Source organism: Pseudopodoces humilis, chromosome 1, assembly GCF_049639895.1.
Source record: "Pseudopodoces humilis isolate 2021_Gansu_Grassland_sample_001 chromosome 1, ASM4963989v1, whole genome shotgun sequence".
NCBI lineage: Eukaryota > Metazoa > Chordata > Aves > Passeriformes > Paridae > Pseudopodoces > Pseudopodoces humilis.
In genome coordinates this window covers 104128271-104154026 of record NC_142200.1, presented here as the reverse complement: position 1 = coordinate 104154026, position 25756 = coordinate 104128271, and the positions used below count along the sequence as shown (strand labels likewise).

The 25756-nt window shown below is 39.1% G+C and overlaps 1 protein-coding gene across 1 annotated transcript in view; it reads right to left on the bottom strand.

Annotated features, from left to right (window-relative positions):
* The window catches only part of STAC (SH3 and cysteine rich domain), a 69664-nt gene extending 44709 nt beyond the window's left edge, over positions 1-24955 (bottom strand). The window contains exons 1-2 of the mRNA XM_005519071.3: positions 24710-24955; positions 1177-1453 (exon numbers count right to left, since the gene is read on the bottom strand). Coding sequence (XP_005519128.2) covers positions 1177-1453; positions 24710-24826 — 394 coding nt within the window. The 5' untranslated portion in view covers positions 24827-24955. The remainder of the gene's footprint in view (positions 1-1176; positions 1454-24709) is intronic.
* Between the last annotated feature and the right edge of the window lie 801 nt (positions 24956-25756).

The window sequence follows — 25756 nt, the reverse complement described above, 5'->3', positions numbered from 1 at the left end:
AGACAATACTTTGTACTCAAAGACCTGTACTACTACATGAAGCTAAATCAGTATTTAACTCCTTGTTCTACCTAAAAGGTGAAAATTGTGTCACTCACTTTCACACTGGTAAATTGCCACTGAATTTACTCCTGCTCTACTGTGCTGGGACAAGTAGAAGGAAGACCAAACTGTGTGCACTAGCCACAAGGATGTGAATTTCCAGGATCAGATTTCTGAATAGCAACTCCTGCAGCTTCCCACTGAGGTGACCTTGCAGGTTCTACACCTCCAGGCACTTGTACTTCTCTCTTGACCTCTCCTTTCACAGCCCTATGGATGATCTGCATGAAGGCTGGCTTTTTAGGTCTTCACACTGCACTGAAAATTACCTTACAAGTAGGATTCAACAGGGAGTTTTTTTCTGCACATTAGATACAATAATAAAATTATCTCCTGTCTGTAAGTCAGTCAGTCCCTGGCCAGAACTTACATACTCATGGACAGCTTCAGAGAGCAGATAGGCCTGTCTTTCAGAGGTATAAATTAGTAGGAGGTTTTGTGCATATGAGGGATCAGGCTGAAGAAACCCAAGGAAGTCTGCAGTGTAAATTAGGCTGTTGTATTTGGTTTTTGACCTGGTCTCCCAAAATATTCATCCTAGACAGCTGACACCCACACCACACAAGCAGATAAGAGCCTACCACCCAGCAGATGCTACTTCTTGTCCCTTAAGTGACATGTGGGACAGCTGGGGGAGGTAAGTATGGTCACTGTGGAAGGGAACTGGGGCAATGCAGGGTGTGAGGGCAGACACAGGAGAGATAAAATTACTGCTGATTAGGCGTCAGTGGAAAAGAGCGAGGATAGTGGCCTCATTTGCAATATGGGTTTCTGCTGCTCCTTGTGTAGCATACAACTTGTGCTTGGTGCTCTGTGTAACATGAATGACAGAAGAGTTTGATTCCAGCTGAATCCTTCACCTGTTATTTGTCGTAACAGTATGTGTCTACAAGGCAAGACATCTGTCAACAAACATAGAATTTGTGTTATCCTGTGGCAGATATGACATAAATCCAGAACCTCTCTGCATGAATATTCTCAAGCAGACATCTGGGCTCACAGAAGTTAGAGAAAGATCATCCTGCAAGTTCTAGCATGGACACACAATGAGATTTTAAATAAAATGTTTCTTACCGACAATCATATGGTTGCAGACATCACAGAAGGTTGGTTTTTTGAAGATGTGCTCCTGGAAGATGTGAATCTTGTTGTTTTCTGACAGCTGTTGGGCTCTGGTGGGCGAAGATGCCTGGCTTTCTGAGTTGGGGAGCTGCCCAGTGCTTGTGCTCACCTCAGGCATCAAGTCTACTTGCAGTTTCACATCACTATTAGTCCTCTGGAAGAAATTGTCTGCACTTTTACTCCGCAAGCTTTTTGTCTTGAAGGAGAGAGATCGTTTCAGTTTCTGCAGCTGCAACAAATAAACCAGTTATAATTACTATTTTTTCTACTGTAAAAGAAATGCGAGGCTCTTGGTTTTGGGGTGTGCTGTTGCCAAGTGAACCTGGGAGCTACTGTCAGACCTTGAATCACCTGAACAATAAAACTGACTTTAAGATTTAACCATCAATTTCTGAGCAAAGAAAGCAGATCCCAATCAGAAAACAACTTACCCTACACATGTTTTCTGATGGCAAATAAACTTGATAGTTCTAATGAATGCTTCTTCTGGTCTTTATTTGCAGGTACAACAACAAAGAAGTATTGCTGAAAGTTATAGGCGTTGGAGAATATACTCTTTGGATTCAAGCATGAGGGAGTTTAGAGCATTATTCATCCTCTAAGAGTACTTAATCAGCCTGTAAAGCCATTACAGGAATAGCTGTTAAATGGTAGTACATGACAAGTGAATTCAGTAAATATATTTGATATACTTAAATTTCTTGAATTTGGCAGAAACAAAGATTATATGCATTTTATATTATATATATTTTAGATTATATGCATTTAATTAGCTTTGACTAAGAAATTCTACTTTATTTTTTTTAAGGGCAGAAGTCTTAACAGCAGTAAGAGTGTAATTAGCTGGCCAATTGATTGTTAATTAATACTAGTTAACACACATTCATGTATGTTCTTATACATTGTGTGTTGATTGTCAGACTATCAAGCACCACAATAAGGCATTACTAAATTAGAGTGGTTAACTCAAACTCTGTAAATTCTCTTGTGCCATATCAGCCATCGTCTCATTTTTCATCCTCTTCCCCAGTTTTGTGTATGGTTGAGAAGGGTACTGGAAAAGGCACCAAAATGATCAGGAAATTAGCCACACAAATTTGTGGGTTTGTCAGCTCCAACATCCCACAAGGAGAGGCCAGGTAAAAGGAGAGCCAGCTCAGAGTCTGCTTTGTGTTTGCCCTCTGTGAAATGCAATAATTCTGTATCACCTTTCACTCAGCATTATTCAAACCACTGCAAAATAATTTCAATCACTGCTGCTATTCCCTGGGTAAATGTGATGTAACAACTGAAATTTTCCATGCCACTCAGGCTGTCTGTGGTAACCAGCAGGAATGGTTTATATTAGAAACTGTTTATGTTAGAAACAATGATTATTTGGAATCATAATTCACACTAATATAGAGGGAGGGAGTTTACATGCTTTCTCCAAAAAAGCATAGAGCTGGTATGTCACACTGACTCAGTGGCCTCAGAGTATTTGCTCTCCCTAGGTTCTGTTCCTGATCCATCTGATTTCTTTATGATGTGGCTGACAGCACTCTGTTGGAGAGGAGAGTCAAGACACTCTGGGGGGAAGCATATTTTCCACTTTCAGAAACAAGCAGCTTGTTCCTGGAGAGGGAGACACCAGCTCTCTACCCAATGCTTCACAATAAAATCCCAGAGTCATATAAATGGACAAGGAGCTGCTGTTGGCTCCAGTTAACAGTGTTTAGGTTTACTAAATGGAAGCAAACTGCATTCTACTTCCTGAGCTGTTCCTCCACAGTGTCTTTGGTAGTAGGGAGGCATCATAGCCTGGAGCTCACCCCACATTCACTCTCTCACCCAACAACTCACTCTGGGTTCAGGGGAGGAGCCCAGGATCCAAAGGAGGGAAATACCTATTTGCAAGAAACTCTCAGTCTCTAAGGGAAGGTGAAAAAAAGAGCAATTAAGTAATTAAATGCCAACTATGAGGTAAATGCAGTTTATGGTTTCTGACGCTCTTTCAGCTGAAGACTAAGTCATGGACTGATTGAGCCTAAAACTCAATGTAAACTGCTCCATCAGAATGTGAGATCTTGCCTCTTCCTCTTGGATGTTAAGTTACAGGCTCTTGAAATCACTGAGGTTATTCAGTTCTGAGATTACTTCATCTCACCAGTGACAGCCAAGATCTCAGCAATAATTCACCTCCTTGCTCCTGAAACCTTTCTCACTGAAGTCAGACCTAATTAGTGTAGCAAAACACAGAGAATTACAACACCACAAGGTGACTGAAATGGCATCCATCATTGATTTGCCATCCATTCCTACAGTGTCATATGAAGCTAATTAAATTTCAAAAACATTCTTCCTGACAGAAAAGGAAACCTAAGCTGCGTGAGTATTTGTTTTATCATGAAACAACAGTCCTGCTTGTTTGGACAATGTATGCAGTACATTTTAAGAAGCTTTGCATTTACTATCCTTATCCCATTCTTCTGTGCACAGCTATTTACCAGCCGGGGGATCTACCAGCAGTTTTATCTCCACCAAGCAGAAAAGTCAAATTTTCCAAAGAAGACTAGTCCAGCATTCGGGCTATACCTGCCCAAACTTACAGATAAACACTCAATAGCATGGAACTGCATATTCTGTGCATTCCCTCCCAGAAAGTTCAGAGGACACATACCCAGGAATGAATTGAGCAAGTTACCTTCATATATTTGGCAGGTATCTCTGCACAAGCTGATAGTCCTTTCTGAAATTCACTGAGCACCGTCCTGTGTTCATGCGGGTAAATAATTCCCAGACAAGATGGGCATTCTTGTCAATAGCCAAGTACAAATTTCATGCCCATTTGCATTCCGACTAGAAGACACCTACATGTTTGGCTTGTGTTGCATACCTAAAACACCAGTGGAAGTCTGGGACTATTACATCCCAAACAGGTTATATGTATAGAGAAGTGACTCTGAGAAAATGAAGAATATTGGCAAAATTTAGCACATTGCACAACTAATTACACATTTTACTGTTAAAAATACCTCTCAGATCTGCAGGTTTTATTTTACTTCATGAGTAAGAGGGAGTATACAGGGCCATAGAAGATTGGCACCAGGTTTTAAAATCAGATCCAACTTTCCTTTCTCATATTAGGCTCATGAGAGAGTTTGAAGTAGGGCAAAGGTATGTGATTGTTTACTTAGGAAAAGTTGGCCCAAGCAAGGGCAAGGGCTGGTTGTTATACATGTATAAACTATAAAACCATAAAAGCTTAAGTAATTATTAGACTGCAGTTGAGTAAGCATCACTTCCCTTACCTAAATATCACCATCTCCTCATTTTGAAATTTGCTGTGGATTATCCTCATAATTTTATTGCAAGATTTCAAATGTAATTAAATACAAGTATATAATAAATGTCTGATTTTGGTCTGCTGTAAACTGAGTTAATGCACTTGTGCTGTCACAGCTGCTATAACATTCACCTGAGGTGGGCATCAAATCTTTCAATAGAGAGAAAGTTATGAAACTTTATTATTTATACTTTATTTCTGCAGAGTGAATGAGTCCAAAGTTAAAGCTTATGAAGAAATACTACAAAACTTTGGGAAAAAACCCTGCAGCTAGGGTTGTTCTACACTCAGTACTTAACTGTTCAGTGAAAAATCTTGTATTGAGACTGAAACAACCCCTAGACCAAGCCCAAAAAGGCTTTAAGAAACAAATTTGAAATAAATCTCCTAAGACTTTCACATTTTCTCTATTGTGAGCAATGCTGCAATTTAGCTTTCATTTAAATAAAAAACCCATTCCCAAAAGTACAGGAGGTTTTCTAGACTTGTATTAGCATCACAAGACTTCACAATGTTGACACTTCAGAAACATGAGCCCTTGATATTAAAGCCAGGAAGGTCCTGTGGTTTGAAATTAGAGTAAGAGAAAAATCTTTGTTTCTAGTTAAAAGCTTTTCATCAGTCACACAGATTCTCAGTGACTGCACATACTAACCCCACAGGCAAGATAGAGACAAGTGCAATAGCTCAACCTCAGATCTTGATTAACCTTTTTTTCCCTGTATCTTGCAGCACAATCTCAAATTTCCTCCAAATCACTGAATGTTCAAGCTTCAAGGGATCAGGAAGCTCTGTTATCAGCACTCCTCCATTCCTAATTCCCCTATACAATAATTCTTTAGCTGCTATAAGCAGAAAACGGGAGGCAGAAAAAGAACAGCTATTCAGATTCATTGCTAGTATTAGCTATGTGCCATTGCTTTTACTGTGAATGAGAATTGCACCTGCCCGCACCAGGACTTTATTTGATGTAATTGTTGGAAGAACCCAATGCTTTTCTACAATCTTCATTTAAGAAGTTCCCATGAAAACTGGAAAGATGTAAGTGATTTGAGCTGTTTTATAATCCCTAGCTTTGCAATTACAAAGATATGCATCCACCCTGCAGAGTACTTTATTCAGGCTCCTAAGTGTTCCCTGATATCTAGGAACAATTTTGCCCTTGATTCTCCAGCTTGTCTACATTAGCAGCCAGCAGGGCTCGGTAGAAGCAGATGGGAAGAATGAGGCAGGGGCTGTTGAGCACCCAGCATGCACCCATCAGGTTACTTCCCAACACACTTGGTCTTGCTGCCTTCTCGGTCTCTGCTAAACATCCCTGCCAGCAGCAGAGGCTCCTGTGCAGTGTGGGGCCAATGGGGAGATTGTTTTGTACATTTCCACTCAACCATTTTCCAGAAGAAATGAATAAATGCGTCCCACTTATCAGCCCTAATTCACTGACTGACCATAAAACCAAGCCCTTATTTTCAGATATCAGCTGTTTGCTGTATTGTGACTGGACTAGAAATATACAAAATAATATTGTTCTCTATCTAATAATACTGTTCTCTATCCCTTTCTTTACACTGGTGTTAACAGTATCATTAGATCCACTACAAGTAATTCAGGGTATTACCAGAGTTGCAATGAGCTATCAAGCCAGTTAGAATCCTGCAAGCCTTATAAAATGTAGCTATTTGTTTAGTATGCAGACTAAAAATGCTCTGTCAACAGATTTCACTCTGCTGTGAGATAAACATCCACCTTCTGTGAGGAACCATTTCTTCTTCCTTGCAGCTTCTTAGAGCAAATTTCCAAGTTATTTGACTCTCACATTGTTATAAAAGAAAGGCTTTGACACACATGGTTCAGATGATGTTGTGTAGATTTGCTAGAGAGAATGTCAGGTACAGGGTCTGTTACCAAAAGGGACTCAGACCAAAAGCATTTCAAATAAGGGAGAGAACAAATCCTTGATGAATGGCATCTCCTCTACTGAGTACAGTCCAATTTCTGGGTCAAGGAACATTCAATTTGTATTAGCAACTCTCAGAATGTACTTCAGTTGTTTACTTGCATTGTTGAAGGGCTGGATGTTACCAGGGTGTAAGCTACCCTGGCAGCATTTCTGGGCTCCAGCTAGCTGTGCTGATCCACAGCCAACAGGGAACCAGCTCAAATAGGAGTGCTTACTTTTTATAAGCATGAAGGCTAATGATTTTCTTCTTAAAACTGAGATACAAAAGCAAGTGATTTTTGAGGACAGACAAGAATGTGTTTTTTACTGATTTTGAGTTGAAAATTCTCTGCCTTGGCATTTTAATGAGCAAAAATAAGATTATAACATGCCTAAAGGCAGTATGCAATTTCATAAACAATATGTATGTTTGCCGGCTGATGAGAGGAGTATTAACAAGATAAAAGGATATTTCTAATACTTAAGAGGTTGTATTGTTTATTGGCAAAGCACCCATGATAAAACTTGTAAGCAAAGCTGATTTCTTTTCTACCATGTTCTTTCTAAATAATAAATTGCTGGAATGCTCTGCTAGTACAATTAGCTAAACTGACTTCAATTGCAGATGATTTATACACTCTGAGAATCTGGCCCTATCATGTAGATGTGTTTGCTCTAGCCAGCTGTCTTGGAAGCTGCATCCTTTTAATCCACTACAGACAAAGAGGGAGTGTTCATTATTGCAGAATCTGCTACATATTATATTTGTGTATTTTCCCAAACAGATTGCATAGCTGTTGTTAGAACAAATATGTTTGTTAGTGTTGTAAAAAGTAAACAATTCAAACTTTCTGCTTGAATATTGTACCGAAATAGTCAAAGAGGAGACTTTTTCCATAATACCTACCAATAGTATTATTAGTGATTCATCGGGTACCTTCAGCTACTCTGTTTGGCTCTTGCAGCTCTGATCATCATCCTCAGATTCCCCTCCCTGTCTTACATTATTTTTTAAATCCACTCACGGATCCTCAGACCTATTTAGAATACAATCCTTTCTAGGCAGGGCTCTTTCTGTGATTTTGTTCCACACACAGAGTCCTAAACTACAATGAAATGCTCTGATTGACACGACAGAGCGTAGCAGCAAAAATCCTTGAAAGATTCTCAGGGTTTGAAAGCATGAAATCTGAAGGGATGCCCAGGTGTCACTGCCCTCACAAATGTGTCTGTGAATCCCATGTCCTCAGCCCTCTCCTGATGTACTACATCCATGCCAGCTGTGAGTTTCCATCTCTAGTTAGCAGACCTCTGAATTATCAAGAGGTCAGCCTGAACAGCCAAACAGGAGGTTTGCTTAGCAGAGCTGTTCATTCTCTATGACTCTGCTTTGGTTTAAGCCAAGCTAAAAATTCACCTGGTTCTCCACAATTGCTCCTGCACTTGGTTTGAACTTAATCCTACATTTTAATGTGTGTCATCTTTTAACTCTGCAAGGAAGGAGGATTGGCAAATATGTGAGCTAAACATGAAATAAGGTCCATGATGTTTTAAGGCCTGAAAAGATGTGATCCAAATTCTTTTATATATCTTCAAAATTCAGCACCAGATGTGACAAAATAAAGTAATACAGTCCAGTGAGTGATAGATTTGAGGAAACTCAATTTATTAAGTGTATAAATTTCCATCAAATCTCAAGAAAATCCTTTTCTCTCTCTGTTATGTTCAGATCTGTCTACTTAGTCCTAAGGCATAAAAAAGATAGACACTCTATTAGATTTCTGCAATTGTGACGTACCCTAAGCTCATGTTACCTTCCCCACTAAATTATGTTTTCATTGTAACTTCAAAAAGCTCAGAGTCATTTATAAAGTTTAAAATAGTTTATAAAAAGGAAGAAACATTTGCAAAATTAATACTTGTATGAATAAAAATGAAGAAAAATATAAGGTTTATTTTTTATCAAAAACTGAGTAAAATTCACACCCAAATTCTCGAATTTTATATCTTACATAATTTTTGCTTCTGTGTTTTTGAACAGCTCTGTTTTGTTGTACTCCTTTAATTTCTTTTAACCAAGCTGTATTAGAAAAAGTAATCTAGAAAGAAAAGAGTACATATTATATTATCTTCATGAGATCTAATGTCTATCAGTATTTCTTCGAACTTCCTAACAGGTTTGATTTAAGTTTGTAGGGAAAATGCTTGCAATGACCCTCAACTGTGGTTTGCACTCAGCCTGCTTCTAGCAGAGAATATTTCTCAAATTTGCAGTATTTCAAGATAAAGTCAGAATATCTTTCAGAGAATCTGTACTGTAGCTTTCCGAAGTTTGTAATCCAATTGACAAAAATCAGATTAACAGTCCCAGAGTAAGATATACTGAGTTCACTCTGTTGAGCTCAATGATCATCAATTCTCCCTCCTTCGTCAACCTGTTCATAAATCAAAACACTTTTCAAATCAAACTAAAGAACCCTTCAGTCATTATCAAACATCAGGGTTGCAAAATATTTTGTCTCTTGGATCTCCCCTACTGACTCACCTAAAAAAAGAGAGGCAAAAGACTCTGCTTCTTGCAGGAGCAGAGGCAAAGACTACAAACCCTGTAGCTATATCCAGGATTCTCTTCTCCCTGCTGTTAAATAACCATTCCCACATGGGTGGCACCAGCTGCAGGACATCCTTTATAATTCAGGTTACAAAAGGGGTCTGGTGCAGACCTATGTAGCTCCTGCCTCCCTTTCATAGACTGACTACAAGAACTGTCTCAAATTTTTCCTCCTAATGCCACAATGAAAGCTCATGAAGAAAGCAAGAGATTGTTAGGAATAGTTCTTCTAATTAAAAAAAAAATAATCAGCCTGTACTTTCAATTTCAAGAAAGCAGGTGTTTACAACATCTCATTTTGTACTTTGGGGTTCACCTCAGGTGTCTGGTTGCTAAGCAGCCGGTTATCTCCATACTTTCTCTCTATCAGAATGTTACCTCTTGCCTCTTGAGGTAGAAGGCATTTGGACTGTTATCTCTGAGGTCCCTTCTGGGAATCCCATACTTTGCACCTCTTTTTGGATAGCTCTTTTCCATTTCAGCTTCGAAATGGAACACTGATTTCCCTTTGGTAAGTCCTGCTTCACTCATATATTAATCTTTGCTGTGGTGGATGTAGCACAATGAAATTTGGAGATTAAAAGGCTGGGTTTCAGAGTGATGTAAATCCAGACAGCCCTGCTGAGGTGAAAGAAGGTACCTGGCAACTACCTGCTGAGAGTCTTCCAGATTGATAATAATAGGACCTGAGTTGCGCTCCTTTTCCTTCTCATGAATAATCTGGAGAAAATGTGATTGTGAATGTAAGATTAATCATCCTTGACTGTATCTCATGTCTGTACCTCTATGAAATGTGAATTTCCCCTATTGGTCTTATGCCTCAGTATGACACTCTTAGACCTCTCCAGAAGACCCCTAAAACACAACTAAAAAAGTTTTTCTGCTAAAAAATGCTGGGCTACCTATAGCAATAGTTTCCACTAATATATTTTACCCATTTTATTTTTTAAATTTTATTTTTCTTAACAGACCTGTTTTATAATACTTATATGGTAGTATATCTCAAAGAAAATATCTAGCAGAGAGGCAGATATTAATGGAGGGCAAATTAACATGAACACCACAACCCACATATTGAACTATCACATTTGTGTCATCTTAAAACAAAAAAGATGTCTGAGACCTGCTGGGAGCTGTTCTAGTTAATACTCTGTCAGTGTTTCCACTCTTACTTCTGGAGCTCAAAACTTGCAGTGCTAAAATTGCTTTGCAATGACAACGTGTAAGTGCTCTACAACAAATTAATTGTCACTGGGCCAAATCTTAAGGCCTTTGCTTACTGCTAACTCCCACTGACTTCAGTGGGCATGTGTCCTGAGTAAGGGCTCAGGGCTTGGATGGGTTATTGGAGGGATTTTTTGTTGTTTGCATGTTTTGAAATGAAACCTTTTTCATTTTTTTAAATGTTTTATACATTAAAAAGAATTTCTGCATGCAGCATGAAAAGACACCAGGCCACATTTGACTTTCTATTACCTGGCTTACTTTATCTGACTTTTCAATTCCCTCCTCTTTTTTTTCAACTGCTCTTTTCTAAACTGTGCTGCTCCACAACCAAATATAGACCCAGGCGACATTATGCTTCTGCTTCTTCTGTCTTTCCTAGACATTTGTATCAATTCATACTTTATGTGAATATATTCTGTCCAATTCTTGCTTAGCTACTGTGCTTTAACTTTGAGATTATTTTATCTTTGTTTTTCAGTCAAAGAAAGAGCTAGAACACAATGACAGAAATTGGGTTCTGTATGGCCTATTGGCTTAAATGAAGCCTATAGGCCAATACTTTGTCTTATTGATCCCACAAGTTTCTTCACTCCCTTCCTGCCTGCTCACAAACAGAGATTCAGATCCAAATTTTACGACTTGTTTCCATGTTGCCATTTCAAACCCTTCTCAGTGAGAGATGGCATATTAACTTATACCTTACAGAATATTAGCAGTGTTTGTTGGTTCCCTTCCAATTTTTCTTTTTTCATGGTTCCTTTCCTCTTGCACATATTTTTGCAATCTGGTAGAAAATTTTCTGCCTTCTATCTTCTTTTTTCCCTTCCTGAAGACTAACAGTGTCTCATCAAGTGTGAACTCTTGATTTTCTCATCCTTCTGCCAGCCACTCAGGAGGCCAGGGCTTTTGGCCACCCTGGAAGTGCTGGTTCAGTCACCACAAATCTGACAGGATCCATACAGTCCTGGTGCACATTGCTGCCCTGAAACCACTCTGGCATGAGGTCCTGGATCTGGGGTAGAGCTGATAGCACATGAGGACTAAAGCTAGTTACTGCTCTAGGCTTCTCCATGCTTTACCTGGGTACCCACAGAGTTTCCTTCATCTTGTATTTTTAGTTCTTAAGTCCTATAGCAGCTACCACATACATAACAAATGCTGTGTCAACTAAATTTTTTTCTACCTTGATAAAATTTTCCTTGTCATTTGTCCTGCATCAAGTTATCTTACTGTCCACCATGACCAAGATATGTTTATTTTCAGATCCAGTCCAGATCTGGTATATTTTCCATTAAAGCTCTTCTCAAAGTGCAACTTACAGTATGCATTTATCCTTTTAAACAAATCTACTCTAGTAACTCTCTAATGTTCAAAAAGCATTTCCAAAAATTTTTGGGAAAATTATGTTTGTAGTACCAAGCAATTCAATTCCAATGAATCTGTTACTGCTACAGAAAGTTTCCATCTCACTCTGTCTTTAGTCTTTTTGTTATGACTTTTTAGTCATGCCCAGCAAAAACTGCATTCAATGTCCTGCATAAAGAATAGGCCAATTCTACACATGGAAAATCTGTTTAACTTGATGATGATATTGTCATACAGATGACACACAGTTACTTGGCACTTTATGGAGACATTTGGAAGCCTAAACACTGCTTCAAGAAGTTGACAATGTAAACACGTATATTTGGAGATGTTAATTAGCAGGAGTTGTTAAGTACGAGATTTATGATCTATCTTTGACTCCTTTTGCCTCAGGCTAATCCATTTCTTTTATATTTTTTCCTAAACCTCCAAGCTGCTGAACATATCTTTAGCCAGCTACTGTTTCAAGCTCAACCCTGCAAAACAAAAGCATTTTATTTTTATCCTCACCAGCTGCACAATTTTCTTTCTCAAATTACCTCTATCAAAATTTCAAGATTATGACTGAACTGTAAAAATGTGGCTTCATGCTCAGATAGCTGGTTTTGTGTAAAAAGATAGTTACATACACATACATAATACCATATGCAGAATGGTAGAGAATTTAAGACTATAAATCTTTCCGAAGAATTACATTTTTTGTTCTGACTTTTAAGACTTCATTTTAAAGTTCCTCAGAACTCTCCAAAGTTAAGCTGTTGCTAATGAAATCATGGACACAAACATCTAATAATTGTAATAACATTTTTGAAAATAAAAGCTTGTAACACTGTCACAATATTGTGTTCACCTAATAAATGAAGCTTCATAATTTTGGTGTTGCAAGAGCAAAAAGCTGTTATCATTGACATAAGTTACCAATTATTTAATTTAATAAGACTTACTGCTTTGATGGGAAAGTCAGGGGTCTTGAGCCAGTAAAACTGTGAAGCCTTGTCTGACAGAAATAATGCCTGTGACTTCAAGAGGAACAGCATATTGCAAGGGGCTGCATGAGTGATTCATGCAGGTAGGAAAGCAGGGATATAGAAGGAGAAGAAAGTCAAGCTATTATAGGAGTTTTAAAGAATGTGAGTATGAGAATAGGGTTTTTTTCATGAAGAGCTTCTCTTTGTCTCATCTATTCTACTGTTAAAGTAGGTGCAATTCTTAGATTCTTGATATTAGCTGAGTAACACGGACTTACAAGGCATGTGAAATATTGCAGCAGGAATACAGTTACTGTCTACTACTAAACTAAAGAGCAAGTGCAATGCTAAATTCTGAGATTTATATCAATTTTCTCCCATCAGTTGCTTTTTTTTATATGCAGCAGAGGCTATGTGTGGGACTGTGTTGAATGGATATTAACTCATGGAAAGGAGATTTTTTTTCCTAGAATTCAGCAGCTGGTAGTAAAGATAAAATGACATTACTTCTATTGCTACTCTGGGAATATTGTATTTATTACAGTGTGTTCCCTACAATGCCAGAAAAAAAAATAGGCTAGCTTTCTCACCTTGTTTAAAAAAGAACTGATGTTTTTTTGACCAGACTGAGTGGCTATTTCTTATGGCCAGCATCTAGTCATAGCTGCATTCTTCTCTGAGGAAACTCACTCTATTAAGATTTTTCATTTAAGGTTTGACTGTCATTTTTTTTAATCTTTATTATATGTTTTTACTTTTTCTACATTCTAGCAGGATTCAGGTAGGTCTATTATAGCTGTTGGCATTCATGTTAGCTTTGATAATCTCTAAGGAAGATGTCCAGTGCATTTTTCTTGGATGCCAGGCAGGTACTGCTAAAAATCCCAGTGCTGTTGAAGGGCAGAACTGCAGCCTGAGGAAGTCTGTGGGAACCTAAGCTTCTGGGGGAAGAAAAAGCTCAAAAGACCATCAACAGCAGTGCACTTGAAAAGTTCAATTTTGGGTAGCATTGGTCCTCAGGTACCTACCCCAAAAGGAGGGGATGTGATGGAAAAGCTTGGAAGAGGGCTTTATTTCTTCTCCATGAGGAATGTTTTGTATTACCTCATTATTCAGGTTTTAAATTTGTGTATGGTTTCCTGCATCGACATCCAAAGACACAATGAGGTTACATCAAGGGTTAAATAGGTATCTGCACATGAGGGACAGGCCATGCAAAACCAGAAAATGTGAGGAAATTAAATGCAACTGAAGGCATTCCTCTGTGAATAATGCAAGTACAGGTGTTTAATGAGTACAGGTGAAAGGGAAAGTACAAACTGTGGGGTTTGCTTTTTTCTCAAGCACACTTATGGCATGAGCATCAGCACCCACACAGTGTTTACGAAAGGCCCTTTTCCTTAACAGAAGAACCACCATCCTTTTTCTTAACAGAAATCTTGGCTAAGCCTGGAAAAATGGAAGATTCTCCTGTAAAGACTAGTATCAGAGAGCCTGGTCATGGTTTAAAGCATTAGTGTGAGAATAGGAACAGAGAGGAAAGAAAGAAACATTGAAAGGCAGAGTGTGTGTGGGCGAAGTAGAAAAAAAGTTAACTGTTTTCTGGATCTTTAGTGGTCAGGAGGATGAAATCCATTTGTCACTACAACTAACTACAGGAATCTACAGATCTAACAGCTGTGAACCTGCCAAAGACTCCTGTGTGCCCATACTTCCTGAAACTGGTACATGATTCATCTTGTGGCTACAGCTTAACAGCAGCACTTCCCATCCTGGAGCCTGGATAGGCTCACACTTTTCTCTCCTTTCCCCATAGGTGCAGAACTTCCCATTGTAGGACTATCTGGAAACAGCAGTTCTGCTTAGCAAAAATTTTCAAAGTTTGAATGATTTTGTTCCACGTTGGCATAAAAAAAACCAACTGCATCTTTTCAGAAAGTTTTTGAGAGACCTGTGGGCAGGAGCAGGGAAAGTCAGACAAACTAGCCATGCAGGGGAACAGACAGCTCACCAGTCTTTGTAGGCAAGGTTCAAGACCTTGCTCTGACAGAATCCCAGTGGTGCTCATCTTACTTAAATTTGAGCTTTTAACTCAGCTGTAGCTGCCCACTCTGGTCAATGGAAAAAGATTTCTTCTCAGAGAGACTAATTCAGATCACACAAAGGAGGCTTTTCCTCTAAATCACCTTTGATAAAAGAGTTTTGATCTGTGTTCCATTTATAACATAGGGGGACTGAACTACTAACTTACCTGCCTATAGTTGGTGTCAAATTACAGGTGAGACTGTACAATGTAACCCAGGATGCATTTTCTCCCCTCCTCTTTTGTCTGGAAATTTCACTTGCAATCAGGAAAGCTCCCAAGCAAAAGTTTACACAATTAAGAAACTCAACAATTCCTCAAGAACAGATGTTTTGACATTGAAAAATAAGCAGTAAGTGCTTTTTTTTAAAACACTCAACAAGCATGCATTTCACTTGAATGCTCATTATCAGAAATATTTGGCAAATCATTACAAGTCACCTAATGTTTAAATTAGATGATTTAAATTAAAAGAGGATGTGTGAACATGAGTGAAAAATTATCTAATATCACTTATAAATAATATAAGTAAGTACACTAAGAGAGACAACAAAAATTTGTATTTGCCAGGTCCTTGAGTTTACTGATACTAGCTGATAAGAGTAGGTGCATTTTAAAAATGCATTTGAACCTGAAACATCTTAACAGCTGGATTCTCAATTTAACTGCACAGAAGTCAAGGATGCTGACAAGTTTGCCATGCTAAATGTTTTGTTTACTTGTGAGCATAGAGATGCCCATTCCAAGGCCATTTCTCACTGTATGCAAAGGCAATAGAGGCTGGGTCAGGGTTTTTGGGCTTTCATTTTAGTCTCAAGATATTTTGAGTTTGGGAACCACAACATTTAAACTGGCAGGGAAAACACTGGCAAGTCAATGTTGAATAGTACACCTATATAAGTGACATTTTAAAAGGCAACTTGTTTGCATCACACAAGAAATCTGACCCTTGGCTGACAAAAGCTGATGCCTCCCTTCACTATGAATGAGCAATATTTGAAAAAAAATAAAAAAAAAAAAAAAAGTCGAATATTGAGGCAATGGCATTTGTCTGTAAGATCACATTTAACAGTTTTTACTATAACAATCTGTCAGGTCGACTTTGCCCTCTCACCTGTAGCTGTGCCTCCAAAGCACACATTTCTTTATCTTACTCTGATGAATAAGTGAAAAAAAAAATTCTAAATGCAGATTTTAATAGCTCTGTGAATACCAGCCTATAGTATTTTTCTCCTTTCTTAGTTAAACCTAATCATCAGTTACTGTAGGTCAGCTTCTATTTCCTTTTCTATTCAGAATACTAGACTGCTAAAATGTTCTTTATTAATAAAGCAGTGCATGTGTGGCATTTTAATAAACCTTTTAAATGGCACTCAGAGATGGAGCATATAATGTCTACAAAAAAATGAAAGCATTAAAGTTCTTGCTGTAACTGCCTAAAGGAGAGTCAAATTCCATATTGAACTTGCAGCCTCCTGTGGCTGGGAAATACCTGTGTCTTTCAATTATTCATGCTTATGGTATTTTTAACACCACTGCAGCCCCTAAACAGCAACACTTTAATTTGACAGTACCTAGCAAACTACTCTCATCACTTAAAAACAGGTCAGCTAAGAAATGCTGACCTGTCAGGGAGAAAAATTCTATGAGCTTCTAGTGTGTTTGTGTGAGACTACAGACATGAAACTTATTTCATTTTAATAAATAAGAAGATGGGCAAGCCATTTGTAACATTTAACTGCTGATGTCTGAGACATAAGAAATCTGTTTCTCAGCCATCCGTTGTAAATATGTTTTTTAGGGTTTCTGAGTTAAATTCCCTGACAGGGAGCATTTACTCTCTCAATTGGTCTACTGAATCAAAGGGAGTTTCCTCCAACAGAGGCATATGTCAAAGGAAAACAAAGTCAAGTTATTTCAGTCACTCACACATAGATTTCTCATTTTCACAGCTGGTCCTATTTGCTAAGGAACATGCAAAGTTTGCTTATACTTCAGCACTTTCCTGGGAAGTGCTCATTAACACTGAGTGACTGCTTGCCTATGCAACTGCAAGTTGTGCAGGACTGAGTACTGTGTTAAGAATATTCAACTCACGCTCACAACTGAAAGCCAAGTCCTCTGCTGGACCAACATGAGTATAAAGTTATCAAATATGCAATCTTATACCCATCAGTAGTATGCAACAATGGCTCCTAGGCAGTGGGTGAAATGCTTGTCATACAAAGAATTAGTTTTTTATCAAGTGGGTATGACTTGCATTTAAATTAAATAAAGTGCATAGGAAAAATGAACCTCTAAGCCATGTTTTGGATTTCAAAAATCCAAAATTGATGTGCTCCATTACTCTGAAGAAATTTCAGGTCTTCAGCCCTCTCAGATACCTAGAGGTATATTTTAGATTGCATCGATCTTCAGAGTGTGACACAGAAGGACCCAAACCAGTAATTTTAGGAAGATATGAATGTCTCAGCAGTGGTCTGGAAAGCAGCAGAGCTGTCTTGAACCTGCTTGGATGTGTAAGAGACATATAATTTCTTCAAAGCTGTTAATACTAATACTAATGCTATAAAAAGAAGCTAAATAAAAAGACTCTGTGGATATGTGCTCTTGGAAAACTGCATGAAAATAGTTACTTCAAAAAGAAAATCTGACCTAAGAAAAGAGTCTACAAAGAAGGTCAGGAGGGGAACAAGAGAAAGAAAAGAAGTAAAACAAATGGTGTGAAAATAAAACTGGACCTTTCAAGCACTGGTCCTTAAGTCAAAGGATATTAATTGTCAAGAAAAGCTGAGTGAGTCCTTTGAAAATGTATTTTAGGAAATGTCAATGGACAGATTTGGGCTAGGGAAAGAAAAAGAAGGAAAAGGCTGTGGTACAATAAGGACAGGATAAAAGGCTGGTTTGGACCTTCAGCAAACACTTCAGCTTACCTTCTTCCCAGAACCATGATCCTGGGGAAAAACAACAGGAATAATAGGGAAGAGATTACAGAAATTTATGGCACAACATTAAAAAAGCAATTTAATGTGTCAGTTGAGTTGAAAGGGAGAAAAGAAACTAGTTAAAGTCTGTTATAAAATTTTACTTTGAAAGTCTAGAAACAAGCTTCCTTAACAAGCTTTATCAAGACAGAAATGATGAAAAGTGAAATGGAGGTCTCTCTTGAGAGGCAGAAAATGTGATCCCAGCAAATATAGATTTGTAGACTTGACCTCAACAGAATTTGACAAAACCAAATCAAAATGAAACAATAAAAAAAAAAATACAAATCGTCCTAGATCAGCTGTAATGAATAAGATGAACAATTTTCTAGAAAACATTTTAGGTCAAAGGTAGAGTGTGTCTAGTTGGATTTCATTTAAATTATTGAATATGCTGCTGAAAGGGAACCTATCAACCAAGACAGAAAAGACGGAAAGTTGTAAATAAATTTTATGTAAAGTTCAGTGGGAGATGGTTACTGTTGAAAGGAGAGGTTGAGGGTTGGACACTGGTAGAGCTGTTCAAAGAACAGCACTGACATAGTCTTAGGGTCAATATTGCTCTCTCTACTTTCATTACTGGATTTTTTGCAAAGATTAAGCATGTTATAAGGCCATTTCCCTCTGGCATTGTTGAGGAATACATTTAGTGCAGACAGCTCTGTGTGCAGCTGCAGATTGAGCTTTGGGTGGCAGGACCCCAGGCGAGACTGTGAACTGCTGACGCTTTGCATAACAAAGGAGACCTGTGGCACAGCCTGGTGGCCAGACCCTCGGCAGGACATGAGGACTCCAGACTTTCCCATGCTTACCTGTAAAGGTGTAAACCCCCAGGGTTCCCTTGGTTTGGGGTCCCTCCTTGGAGGCCGCCACCTCAAGCTGTTATTTTGCTATCATCTTAAGGATTGAAAGATCTGAGAATGTGCTATGGGAAATCTGGGATCAAGTGTGCAAGGAAACACTGGTGAGACTGTGAGTATGGGACGTGAGGCTAGGCAGGGGCCTTGGTCCCAGGGTGGTCCAAGAGTGGTTGTGCCAGAGTGGCTCCTGGATGGTCAGATGGTTTCCTTAACATGAGGTGGGAGGCATTGTCATGTGTGAGGAGACCTGGATCTTGAGGGATGAAGTCAGGGAAATGTGATGAAGCTCAGCCCTGGAAATCCAAACTTCTGTGCCTGAGACCTGATTCAAGCCAGTGCAGATGAGGACAGACAAATGTAACCTTCCTGGATCCCCTGGAAATTCCAGAAAAGTAGAATGGAGACCTCTGGTTTGCCAGGGGGTGATTAGGAGACACAAACATCAGAAGCAAGTTTTCTGGCAGTTAATGATACTGTACAAGCTCTCATAGAGAATACCATGCACAAACTCAGTCACTCTTTTTCAGGAAAGACTATTGAATATTGAAATGAGGGCACTGGTCTGCTACCAGAATGAGATGAAGAATGGAGAGTTTATTTTGGGTGATCCCAGATTATTTACTATAAAAAATAAAAGGCTGGTAAGAGAGATGATGGAACATCTTGCAACAAGAATGGAAAGGAGATGTTTAAACTAAAGTAATATTATTAAAATTACAATGCCACACAAGCTGGCAAAAAATAAATGTAGACTGGAATTAGAAGAGGATGAAACATAGAGGGCATCCCTTAGCCATTATTAGACCATACAGGTGTTGGCAGAGCTTTTTAAAAGTAGTGGTAAAAGCTGAATTCAAAACAGAATTCTTTTATGAAGAAGAATACAGTGTAAGAGACTGAGACAGTGGACTAAACTCTCTTCCAGCTGTGTAAGCAACTTGTTTTGTTTCAGTAAAAATTTGCATTATGTAAAAAAAAACTTAAAATCTTTTTTCTTTTTTTTTTTTTTTTTTTTACCACACCAGATTTCAGTCAAGTCACTTTTAGTTTTTGGGAGGTAATAGATGGCTTCTCTATTTTGGCACCATTGAAAGTGTGGATAAAAGAGAATGAACTGATCACATATTTTGTCTTAGATATCTTAAAGTGCCTAGAAACTTATCTGACATATATACCAAAGTAAAAACAATACCAGAGAGTTTGAATCAGAACAAGAGTAAGAAAGAAATGTCAAAGTAAGTGTAAATACAAGAATGAGGCTGAGGAGACATTGATAGGTTAGAGTACTACTTTCCTGCTTTAATGAAACTTTCCTTCACATAATTTGTTGCAAAACACAAATACTTTATCTAATTTCTTTCCCTTAGTCTTACCTTCACAGTAGGTACTCACCATTTTACACAGAGGCAGAAGAAACACTGAGAAGGAAAACCGTTCTTTCTTCCCCTTTCACAGGATGCTACTAAGCTATTTGGTATTCCTTTGAAGACTACAGCAGTAGTTTACGCGCTGGATATTTATCACTGGTGTGGAGGGTGAAACACTAACTGCACACCATACTCCCTGCCCTTTTAAAATATTGATGAGTAACCATCTATGGAGCCTCATAAAGTATTAACTCTTTAAGTGGGGAAGATCTCTGCTTAACAGCATAGCACAAGTTCTATGTGATTTAAATCCCACACAATCCAAAGAGTTTCAAACTGTTTTTGAAACCTTCTCACCTGGTTTTGAAACCTCAAGTAAGCAATATTGCTCTATTGACCCAGCAGGACAGGTATGTAAGTTCAATCTTCGTGATCGATGTGGGGATACTCATAAATGAAGTCTACATCTTGAACTTCAATGCTTAAATCCTTTTATTGGCCTCCTACTCTTTTCAGCTTCCATTTTATGTACTGCTTATCAGGTTAGTTCATGTTGGAAAAGCTGTTGCATCTCCTGAATTACCATACCTGAACTTGAAGATAATGGTCTGCATTTCCCTGAATATTTTCCGCTAGGTAGTCAGTGTGTGAAAGTGTCAGACTGAGACCGACTCATTTATTATTTGAAATACATAGTCCAGATACCATATTTATTTGGAGATCCAATTTATCTTTTTCTCTTCAATTTTTTTTAGCTGTTCAAATTACCTAGCTGAACTGAGCATAAGCAATTTCTTTGACCCATGAGTTTGTGGTTCAGAGGAAAATTTTGAATCCTTCCAAAGATGTGTGGTTATAGTACAACACAATTACAGCTGTATTTTATCAAATAAAGTAGATGGAAATGGGAAAAGTGTGGGGAAAAAAAATTATCTTCACAGAAATCCATCAATATTTTCAAATAAGTAACTTTTGCATGACAGATTGTCTGCAATGGCAGGGGCAGGACTTGGTACCCCTTCTGAGGTATATTAGAAAGCCTGAAAGACTTTAAACATATTGACATGGAACTGTAATAGCTTGAAGATCAGCAATGCTAATCCACTCTAGAGACACTAGCTCAAACACTGTGGATGCTCAGGTGTCCCCTAAAACTTAAAAATGTTAAGAGAATCTTCAAAGATAACCCTATTGTCTAGGAATACCCCAGCCATTGCTCACAGAAAAGTGATAACAACTTGATTCATGCCTGAAGAAATGAGCAGATGGGTTCTTTCCTCTCCTTATACAAATGCCAGTGAGATAAAACAAGAATAAAGTTAACAGAATTATGTGCCAGCTATACCAAAACATAAAGAAAGCATGCCATGTGTAGGATTCCTATCTTTGAACACATATTCATTCAAATTTTAGTTTTCTTTCTAAATTCCAAGGTACATTTAAATAAAAGACATCAGAAATATGATCTCTGCTGCCACTAGATTTCTGCTTATATTGCTAAGTTAGTGATTCAACAAGTGTGCGGTATGTCTTTAATTGCTACCACCCAGAAGAAATTTTCCCTCAGGATTCATTAAGTAATGAATTCCTCCCTTGCTGAGTTGTAAATTTTCAAAAGACCTTGGCAAACTAGTAATTTGCCTTCTTGGAAACCAGATGTAAATGTCCCAAAGAGGTGGGAACCAGAACTACAAGCACATGAAAGTAATAAATTTAGAATAGTATGTATTTGTGTGGTACCTTCCTAAAGTTATTCTCCTGCTAAACTTTAAAGTATCTACTCAAGTCATACTGAGGCATGAAGTAAATATTTTCAAGAGCCAATAAATTAGTTTAATAAATTAATTATTAGTTTTGCAAGACTCTTAGCCACTCAGGCTCTAGGAGTTTTTGCACAGTTGCAGTACATATAGTATTAGAGGATGGGTCTTTCAACAGCCAGGGTGTGCTCACCTCCAGCTATGCTCCTAATCCATAGGAAAAGGTGCTGGGAGGCTTTAGTGTGTGTTTAAGAGTGAGCTGCTTTCCTGCCACAGAGGTGTGTGACTAACTCATGGGAGTCATCCTTCCAAATTTCAGCTACTTGGTTGCAGCCTGAAGTTCTGCCTCTCAAACTCAGTGCTAGTCAGAAGTTGCAGTACCTGCTCCCTGTCATCTTCTGAGTAAAGTCTGGAGGGTGTGAGATAAAACTGTTTTCTGGACTTTAGTATGACAAGGGATTATGTGCCACCAATGTCTATGATTACACTGGACTGGAAGGAAGCTTGCAGCTATTAGTTCTACATTATTTTTTTCAAAATTGCTTTTCTGCTGAAGTGTTTTCAAAGGCATTTAGAAGGTTGCTATTATCCATGTTGGTTCTGTTCATATATTTGGAATCATAATAAGTGGTGTGTTTTGCCACAGAAAAAGATTGTCAAGTTTGGAGTGTTTTGACACAGAAAAAAAAGTCGTTGTGGGCTAATTAGATACTGCACAAACTGTTCTGCAGTAAATACAGCAGACATGAAATTGTTAACCTAGGGATCAGAGAGCACCTGAAGAAAGCTTAGTATTCTATAAATGACAGGATAGCTCCCTCAGCATGGGATACCACAGGATAAAAACACTGATCTATGTTTCTTTCAGACTCTAGATTTTGCAGTACATCAATTATCTTAGAAAATAAAAAAAACCCCAAGAATAAAGAACATCTTTATGAAATCAGAGAATTTTTTCCATCTTCCTGTTTCCTTGGACCAAAAAAAGAAAGCTTATTACCTCAGTGATCAGAAGTCTCTTTTGACTCTGTCTATTGAAATGACAATGCATCATTCTAGCTGACCATATTTGAAGCTCTAAAATGTGAATACACAGATTATTTGTTTACTTAGATTATCTCTATCCAAGTAATGGCATCAGCTGCATGGTCATAGCTTTCGCCTATTCCAGTGTATTGCTTCAAAAGCTTAAAAGACTGAAAACAATTGATGATGATAATGTTTGATTATAAACTAGTTTGCAGCCTATTTGTTCTCTGGCCAGATGTGCCTAATTCCTGTTGTCATCCTTGGAAGCACGTGGGTGCACAAACAGCAAGAAGGAACCCTCTGTACAGCTCTTCACTTTCCCGGAGTTTTGGATCCATGCCAGTCTGTTTTGGGAACAGCATTCCGTGACCCAGTGGGAAAGTCCCTCAAGCACCATTGTTATCAAGTGGCAAATGGAGCTCCTTAACCATTCTGGCACAGGGTGAGGATCACAGCTGGGATCACAGGGAGCACACAGCCCACCAGGCCCCATGCACAGCCCAGAACACTGGAGCAGCTGGTGCTGGCAGTGCAGTGAAGGCTGCAGTTACTTTTGGGACCTCACTAGAGGCAAAGCTTCCCACTGCCCATATAACACTTCAGTAATTCCAGAGAAGTGGACTCAGGGGGGTGGGATTTAGGTATCGAATCCTTTTAGAGCCCGGGTTTATACCAATAATCCACTTACTTTTCATTTTCCATGAACCAGGGAGACTCCAGTAGAGCTAAATGTGCATAGTGAATATTGTATTCTATTGTTACTGTAAAAGCTCTGCTCTTTTGAAGAGGTTGTACACAGGGAATAGCTCAGCTCTCCTCCTTGGAGTATGGCTTCTATACAAATATATAAAATAAAGAAGCCCAAACCCCGTGTCAAAACTCTACCCACACAGACAGATAATTTGAACTCTCTCTCCAGACAGTGGAGAGCTATAACTGCAGAGTAATGTAGCAGTATTTCTACATCAGCCCCAGGCAGCCACTGCCTTTAAACTCAGGCCAGCACAGACCTTCCCAGTCAAGCAGCTGTTTTGCTCACACAGTACCTTCTGCTTTACCCACCTGTGAGCTCCTAGTGACAAGAACCTCCCTATTTTTACATGTTTACACAGCATCACTATGAAGTCCACAGAAAGATCTGTCAGGTGCAATCATGGTATCAATCATAAGTAACAGAGGATCAGTAAAAGAATATTATCCAAGTCAGCTGCAAGGAACTTTCATTATATAAGGGTACTACTTTACCTTTTACCTCTCTGTCTTCCAAGTGACAACCTGGCAGTCAGAAAAACTTTTCACATGCAAGCCAATTAAAAATTCAGAGGCCATGCCAATTCAGCTGCAAGTTAATTTTCAGAAAGGTAAACTGAACGACATTAGAAAACTCCCAAACAGGAAAAAGGCTGTGAAAACAAAAATAGTTTTCTGTGTGGTGTACATAAGGTTCATTATAATAAAGCTGTAACTTATCTCCTATTTCAACAGACTCATTAAACAGTAAAAGTTCACTGATGAGTCTGCCAGAGAAGTCGGGTGAAATACCCCAAGCCTCCAGACAAAATTATTTTCTCTGAACCTTTGAGAAAAATCAATCTTTCCAACAAAAACCCTTTAAATGATCTGATACTTGGTGTGAAAATAGCTAAAAATGTCCATGGACAGCGATCCCCTCCCTGAGCCCCATCACTACCCCAGGATGTTACTGTAATAAGGAGGAGAGAACACAGGTTAAAATCCACAATCCCGAAGGTCTCAGAAGGCAGGTATTTTCCCAGCTCAGGCTCCTGAGGTAACAGGGAGAATTCAGAAGCAGGAGTGTCAGAGCAGGCACCGCAGTCAGAGGTGGCTCTTAGCACTCTGACGCTGATCCTGGCACAGGGCTCCAAATGAAAATCAAAGCAATACATCTCTTTTCAAAACAAAGAATGAGGGGGGGAAAAAAAAAATAAATCTCATTCTCTGAGTACCTTTGATTCCTGGCTGGTAGTTGATGCTGGAGAGGGGGGCTGCTCTGTGCTCTCCACTTCATTCTCCTTCTCCACACTATCCACGCTGACTTCAGTCGTGCTGCTCGGAGGAATCATTTTACCTCTAAAACACTGCTAGTATCAGGAAAAAAAGCTACAGATGGTTCTTGCTTTTTTTCATTTAAAGTCCTCTTTCTTCTCTGCTCTTCTGGAGCAAATGAACTCCGACCGCTTGGTTTCACTATATTTGCCAGACTAGAATTCTCTGGATTTTCTTTTTTTTTTTCCCCCCTCTTCTCCTCCTCCTTCCCCTCCTTCCTCCCTCCCCTTTCCTATGCGATTGTGCTGCGAGGGAGTAAGTTATCGATGTTGTGTAGGTCAGTTGTGTGCCTGCTTTTCCCCGATACTCCTCCCCTCCATATGAAGCCTGGAGGTGTGGAGCAGCGTCGTGACCGCCAGCCCCACCATCAGAGGGGAGTGAGCTGAAGCAGCGAGCCCAAGCCACGCACACAGACACAGACACACAGACACACAGACACACAGACACACAGAAAAGCAGCACACACACGGCACTGGAGGGAGGAGCTGTATTTCTAATGCCGTGAATAGCTCTGGAGGAGCATGTGCTGTAATAGTAGTGAAAGAAAGTAACGCGTGCATGCACACATACACACACGCAGGCAGGAGGTGGATATGAGGCTTGGAAGCATTTTACCTTTTAACAAGCTGGAGAAGGCAGAGTTGAAGGGTGCCCTTATGTTCTTTCATGTCTTTCACTGATGAAAAAGAAGCCCAGCGAAAGGGCTTTAGAAAAAGAGGAGAAAAATTGCTCTGTTTCCTTGTCCCAGAGAAGAGTGTTTAAAATCCTAGTTAGTGTCTCTAAGGCTCCCACCCTGCCCCTGCTCCAAACTTGCTAGCAAATGACAGGACAGAGTCAGGGGAGAGTTACCTGTGGATCCACGTGTTCCTCGCTCCCCTCCCAGGCAGGGTAGCCCAGCTCTGAGCCATGCACACGCAATCTGGGTCATCTGGAGCTCCCACTATCGT